Source organism: Haliotis rufescens, unplaced genomic scaffold, assembly GCF_023055435.1.
Source record: "Haliotis rufescens isolate VD_foot unplaced genomic scaffold, xgHalRufe1.0.p SCAF_15, whole genome shotgun sequence".
NCBI lineage: Eukaryota > Metazoa > Mollusca > Gastropoda > Lepetellida > Haliotidae > Haliotis > Haliotis rufescens.
The window spans coordinates 4,599,411-4,607,376 of record NW_025963835.1 but is presented as its reverse complement, the minus strand read 5'-3'; the positions used below and the strand labels follow the sequence as shown (position 1 = coordinate 4,607,376).

General features: G+C 40.3%; 1 protein-coding gene across 4 annotated transcripts in view; it reads left to right on the top strand.

Moving 5' to 3' along the window:
• LOC124134966 (solute carrier family 13 member 5-like) overlaps positions 1–7,966 on the top strand; it is an 80,523-nt gene that overhangs the window by 52,015 nt on the left and 20,542 nt on the right. Inside the window, exon 1 of one of the 4 annotated variants that reach the window (XM_046500084.2) lies at positions 195–471. The exons of the other annotated variants lie outside the window; for them this stretch is intronic. Within the exon in view, the coding sequence (XP_046356040.1) occupies positions 364–471 (108 nt within the window). The 5' untranslated portion in view covers positions 195–363. Of the gene's footprint in view, positions 1–194; positions 472–7,966 lie in introns of those variants that run through there. 4 annotated transcript variants of the gene reach the window in all.

Genomic DNA, 7,966 nt, shown 5'->3' with positions numbered 1-7,966 from the left:
GTCAGTATAGTGTTATCAGGAGTCGGTGAATGTGGTCCACTGTATTTCCAGTTGAAGTATGAAAAACACATTTGATTTTGGCAAGATGAGGAGGTTCAATGACCCGGTAACCTCTCCTCCCGGATACCCGGGGTAAACGTCATGTGACCTATTGAGGTTATATATACAGTTGTACATACACCGTCATAGAGCTTGTGCATACGACCCACATAGCTAGCGTTGTTGACAGTGATATAGGTTTTGAAGACTGAAACTTAAAAGAAACGGACAGAGAGAGTTTCCTTGTTGTGCACCCAGTGCACGATACCATCAAGATATATCGTATTGAACAGTTTGTCGTATTCAAACCACTAGTTCATAAGGATGGCAATTAGCAAAACGCTTAAGGATCTGTGGAGAATTAGGACATTACTGATACTGTTTCTTACCCCTATTCTGTTATTGCCGCTTCCAGTACTGATACCTACGAAGGTAAGTATCAACTCATTTCATTATTCGGTTGATTTAATCAGCTTCATGTACCGTGATTTGCGCTTTTAATGTAAATATTCAAGACTCGATGTTTACAATGTGTTTAGTTTATACGTGTTTTGTTTATACGTATTATGTATAATGGGTTGTGGTGATGAGGTGAAATGGGGTTTAACGTCGCGTTCATGATTATTGCACTTATATAGTGACGTGCATGCGCGCGCGCGTGTGTGTAATAGTCCGGAATAATGCCGATTTCATAGTACTAGCCCAGTGATACATCATGCCGCAGTTTAACAAAAAGTATACCGCTCGGACACAGTGTACTGACTCCGAGCCGACCAGTCCTTGATTTAGCCCCTCAATGCCGAGTACCAGGCAGAGTAACAACAAGTACCATATTTTTCACGTTTTTTTGTATGACGCGGCTGGGGATCAAACACCCAACATTCCGCTCTCCGGACAGACGGTCTACCACTAGACCACGGAGGCGGCCTTGTATAATGGGCGTTGGCAGGGTTACTGTCATTCCGTTTGACACGTGGCGCATAAGCCTTGTTGTTGTCAGTCGTACGTACAAGCAATAACGTGTTAATACAAAATACAATACACATGTTGGTGACAAAAAGCCACTATCTCGCCAGTTACTATTTCTTAGTGTCTCTACCATGCATTGTTTGTTTGGTGTATCACTCCGCAGTCTGCATATTCCAGCTATGTAACGGCGATGGCAATATATACCTTTATCTCAACAATTTTTCACATATTCATAATGATGAACAGAATTTTTATTGGTTATGTATATTTATGAAAGCATTCAAAAGTAAACTCTGATCGTGTTGTCGATCAGAGTTTAACGTATATTTTGCATCTACCAGCTGTTGAAAACCCACTGTCTCTGACATGTGTGACAACGTTCTGGTTGACGTGTATCAAATGACAATAGAGTGTTTTGCTTGGTTATATGTGTGTATGACAACCACTGATTATATCCTGAACCAGACTGGATTATTAAAAGCAAACGTCAAAACTCTTGACTATTGATTGTATAAAATTAAACAAACTCGTAAAGAAGCTAAATCCGTTTTTATCCATATTTGGCAAAGCATGGATACTCAAGCACTTTGGTTATCGATTTGTTTTATTTCAGAAAACAGCATGAAATGCACTGGTGATTGTATTAACAGACAAACTGCAGTATATCTAAGTTAGCTAAATATAAACTGAGTCTCTCAAAAAATGACAACTGGTCCGAGGCCTACAGCCCCTTTAACCACAGCGACACATCTACATCTTACACTATGCATCTGCGTCAAGTAACGGAGATGTGTTAAAATACAGTTGTAAATAAGTACAGTGACAATAAAGACAATTGAATTTCGTATTGTATATAACATAATGCTCTATATTCTAGACATTCATTTGACGTACATTTGACGTACATTTGACGTACGTTTAACGTTATGGATAATGGTACATCTCAGTTATGTCGTAAACATCGGATGCCAACCGGGCTCTAGACCGTGAAGACATGTTTCCAGATAGAGGATAAAACACTTGTCATACTTGAACCGCACTTTTGTTGATGGTGCACATTTTACAGGTGTGGACTTGTAAATATGTTGAATTGAAACCTCCAGGATTAATGCTGAGTTGAAACCTCCAGGGTTAATGCTGAATTGAAACATCCAGGGTTAATGCTGACTTGAAACATCCAGGGTTAATGCTGAATTGAAACCTCCAGGGTTAATGCTGAATTGAAACATCCAGGGTTAATGCTGAATTGAAACATCTAGGGTTAATGCTGACTTGAAACATCCAGGGTTAATACTGAATTGAAACACCCGTGGCAATGCTGAATTGAAACATCCTAATTCCTCACTTAGGAAACATTATATTCAGTTCTATATACAAATCACATGTCATGGAGCCCTCAACGCATAAAGAACAAATAATGTCCTGATACTTCCATGTTGAAGTAACGTTGTTGTACAATATACACTACATCAGTGTGACCCTGCTGACCTTCAGTTGAACAGCTACCGTTACATCTCCCTCACAGGCACATATACACACAGGTTCACACACACACACACACACACACACACACACACACACACACACACACACACACGCACGCACACACACACACACACGCACGCACGCACACACACACACGCACACACACACGCACACACTAACACACGCACGCACGCACACACGCACACACACACGCACACACACACACGCACGCACACACGCACACACGCACACAAACGCACGCACACGCACACACTAACACACATTAACACACACACACACACACACACGCACACACACACACGCACGCACACACACACACACACACGTACACACACACACGCACGCACACACACACACGCACGCACACACACACACACGCACACACACACGCACACACTAACACACACACGCACACACTAACACACACGCACGCACACACGCACACACACACACGCACGCACACGCACACCCTAACGCACACACACACACTAACACACGCACACGCACACACTAACACACATTAACACACACACGCACACACACACACTAACACACACTAACGCACACACACACACACACACATTAACACACTAACACACACACGCACACACACACACTAACGCACACACACACATACACACACACATACACACACACTAACACGCACACATTCACACACACACACACACACACACTAACACACACATTCACACATACACACTAACACATACACACACATACACGCACGCGCACACACACACGCACCACCTGTGTCCAACATTGCTCTTGGATCATACAGGGAAATCCTCGTCAACAACTGTGACCTACATGACTTTTGTACCCTCATTATTGTTGCTGCCTTCATTTCCCGTCTCTGTGAAATTTGTCCTCAAGTTTCTTATGTGGGATAGGGGTGAACAAAGTTGAAAAATCAGTTGTTTTGACATAATTGAAACTGGTTCTTGTTTGAGATTGTAAAATGTCAAGCAATCGTCTATTATTAACACTTGGCAGCATACATTTCCTTGTACAGAAATAACACAACACGACATCTCTGCCTGAAACCAGTTCACCGCTAGGAATCACATCAACATTTCTCAAACACAATCGCCTTATAACAGTAAGTGAGAACAGCGATACTATTCTGTTGTTTTTTTCCTGTTTGTTTGGTTGGTTGTTGTTAAAGCTCCACTCAGTATGACCGCGGTCTGTAAATAATCGAGTCTGGAACAGACAATCTAGTGACTCGCATCAAGAGTATTGATCTACGCAATTAGGCTATGATGACATGCATAAACCAAGTCAGTGTGCCTGTCCACTCGATCCCGTTAGTCGCCTGTTACAAGCACGGGTTGATGAAGATCCATTGTGACCCGGATCTTCACGGGTGGCTTATCAGTAAATGGGAATGAGGGCGACATAACAATGCAACTTCCTTGAAGATGTGTATCATTACAGTATATCTCGTTACGGTTCAGTTCTTTCCAGGATTTCCGTTGAGTCCAGGGGCTATTACGTATTGACACAGTACACTTTTCCAGGTAATGCAATTCATAAAAAGATTTCAAAAAGGAAGTTTTGAAACTTGAGTAAAAACAGAAAGCTGAATTGTAATGAAGTACATCTAGTGCATCAGCCTTTGTTTGTTTGCCTTCAAAGGAACGTGAACAAACATTTTCCAGTAACTCCAGATCATTTGTAAATATTTGTACAATCGTACTCCACCAAGTACGTGTCATGTTGAGGCTTTTTAGAAATATGTCTATTCATGATTCAGTAACTCTGTGTCATTATATGGCTCTTATAAAATATATAATCATAATTCAGTAAGCTCGGGTCATTTTAGAAATGTGTACAATCGTGATTAAGTCACTCCGGGTCATTATATGGCTCTTTTAAAATATATAATCATAATTCAGTAAACCCGGGTCATTTTAGAAATGTGTACAATCGTGATTCAGTAACTCCGGGTCATTTTAAGGCCGTTACAGAAATATTTACTATCGTGTCACAGTAATTTCGGGTAATTCAGTAAGTGCGGATAATTTTTGGGTCATTATAGAAATATGTGCAACCGGAATTCAGTAAGTCCAGGTCATTTTAGAAATGTGTACAATCGCCATTCAACAATTCACGCCTGTGCCTTAAAAGGAGTAGTTTGAATCATGATTCAGTTACACTTGGACAATATATGGGGCCATTGTTGGAAAATGTACAATCTCCATCAATTAAATGGATTGAGCTCCTGGCATGCGGAGCCAGTAAGGGAGTATCTACAATTCTGATTCGCTACCTGGACGCCATATAGCGCCACTGTAAATAGAGATGATGTAATACCTCCGGGTGTTGTGAATGATGTATTGGAAAATGCACATTACACAGTACATCGTAAGCGTACATTATCTTTGTGGCCACACAAATTGTTTGAGAAAAACAATTGAAACGGGCTAATTTGCGGCATAGGGGAAATACATTTATGTTCTTGAAGTCAGATTTTCTTCGGACTAGTTGTGTTACAATGCATTCAAAACACTCACAAATGTAAACGTGCAATTCTTGACTGAGTTTCATCATGTAGGTTAAGAAGAACAAAGTGCTATGTTATTTCGAGAACAAACGTTAACTGTTCGTAACTTTACTGCTGGCGTGTTTAGACGACACGCACTTGACGTCTTGTTTCCTGCACACGAGCTCAGTACATGACACGTTCTGGCAACTCGTAAAACTTCTTTTATTGTGGACACGTATAATGAATGTTTTCCTGTTTTCGCATCAAGACTGACAATAATAGTACCTAATAATTTAAATATTTATCATTTGATGATTAATGGGGGAGGAAAGCCCGGAGTGATGAATGTCTCAGACGTTTACCACTTCGGTGAAACCCACGAGCACAGGTATCGTGCTGACAAACCTAGAAACATAATCGGGGCGAACCCGGATTCGAATCCACAATCAGTGGTTACTGGCGTGCCCAAGGGACGCAACTCTTTACAGCGAATCGCGGCGCCTTAGACGACTGGGCCACCCGTGCCCCCTCCATCTGAGAAGTATGACAATAGATCTTAACGCATAATAATGACTGTATCGCTAGCTATCCGTAGGGATTCGATGTCTGTACGTGTCTACAACCATTGTAAACAAAGGATAAATGCGAATATAAAAATAGTTTTAGATGTTATAGGATATTTTTTTCAATGAAAGTTAACAATTTCATGACATATGCCCACCTAAATGTGTGGACGTTTCAACAGTGAAATAGATGAAAAGCATGTGAATTTGTTGAATGGACTGAACAAGATGTTATCAAATCGTCACACCTCTGTAGTGGAACTCTGGGTAGGAGAGTGAATTGAAATACTTACGTGAGAAATACAAGAAGAGGTTAAATACTCCGAAGCCCTGCGTTCAATTAACCACGTGATATTAATGAGTTCAATTATATATCTGTAAGGCATTTATGCTACATTTTTCATATGGATATATACGTTGAAGTCAAACATGAGAATAACGTCTTGATGTGTAACGCCACTCTGAAGTTTTTTCACGTCAGTTTAATATGGGAGGAAAGCCTGAAGTGATGCACGTTTTCACGTTTACCGTGGTAAGTGTCAATTGTCTAGTCCGTATGAATAGAAAGACGACTTAAACTCACATAAACAGTTATAGGAGATCACTATGCAGACGGGCATTACAATATGGCTTTGTCCCCAAACGTGACGGGATATGTCTGTATATCAGTAAACAGTGACGTTAAAAAATATAGTCAATATAATGCTGACCTGCCCGAATCCACGATATATGTGGAAGCACGTGGCGTTGCCGTGACCGGCGGGTCTGTTGTTCAGGGACAACAAACTTCAATTGCATTGATTTCTCCAAATTCATTGTGAATGTTTATTGAAAATATAGTGATGCACATGTTTAGACATGTCGACACCCCTCACATACCCACTTACACCTTGATCATAGCCACCTTGAAGCATACATCTACAGTAAAGGCAACTAGACAAACCCATATAGATTCTGAATAAAGCTAGTACCTCCCTTTTTCGGACAGTTCCCACCATGTCAAAAGTCCACAACTCAGCCATTTAGATATTACACAGACCTTTACGTTTTTAAAATCTTCCGACAGCCTTTCACTTTCTTCCCTTGCCGGGGGCGGACGGGTAGCCTAGTGGTTAAAGCGTTCGCTCATCACGCCGAAGACCTGGGTTCGATTCCCGACAAGGGTACAATGTGTGAAGCCCATTTCTGATATTGCATTCTAATTTGTATAACTTGTTATATCCCATTTATAAACTAACAGATACATTATCTGGCGTTCTGTCTTGCCGAAGGTTGAAGTTCTTCACAATGCATTATTAGTTATATATGTCGATACGACTTCATAAATATCAAACCTATTCAACATACTTCTCCACTTTATGCTCAGTTAATGACTTTATTTCAGGTGTAATTAGTGGTAGAGCTACCCAGATTACCTGACAAAGACTGCAAAATATCTTAATAATGTCACTGCTGTCAAGGTGTCAAGGTAATAAAGCACTCAATGGTTCGCGTTGTGTCTGGGGTAAATATTTAATCTACGACCTGGTTAAAATCCAGGTATGATGTGGTGAATGTACTACGTGTTATGTTATATGCACTTGCCAGCGCAACAAGAGAGGAGTGATCAATAGAGTTGCAAAAAAACAGCTATCAAAGGATCAACCGATAAAACATTTATTGATTTCTCACTGTGATCTTGCCGGTGGATTTGTCAAAAGTAGGGGTTTATATACTACTAGGTTTACTGAAGCATACGAAATATCCCTTATTTGTGCCGACGTAAAAACAACGTCCTTTTTTCAAAGGATTGCCGATGATACATTGATTGTATCTTGTTATCTTACTCTATAAATTTTAAAAGAACCGCGGACATCATGGGCATATATAGTTGTCACGTGTGCTATCTCAGCTAACCAATGAGACTTGAAACCTATGTGGAACACCTGAAACAAACTTACGCGATCAATTGAGAAACGCACTGGGGTCATAATATCCCGAAACGCTATAATTATATACATATATTTTTTTAAATATTAGATTGTTACAAAGACACTTGACATGGGACAACTTTCTTTGTACAGCTTCACATATATGGGAAATTGTTCCTTTATATAGATATTGACGGATACATTCCTCGAACATGGTAACTGCCTGGCATTATACATTTAACTTTTGTCGGTTGTAATTACGATATTTTCGTTTTGTTTTCATTCATTTGCGGTAGCAGGAACGCGAGAGGCCTCAACGGTGACTGATCAAATTGTTTCATACGTAAAACATATCCGGCAGCAGCAATCAGTTGTTCCAAAGTGCTACGCTTATGGTTTTTATTATTTTACATATATATAGTAAAAGCCGCGACTAAAATAACTCGAAGTTGGAATATTTTATATCTGAT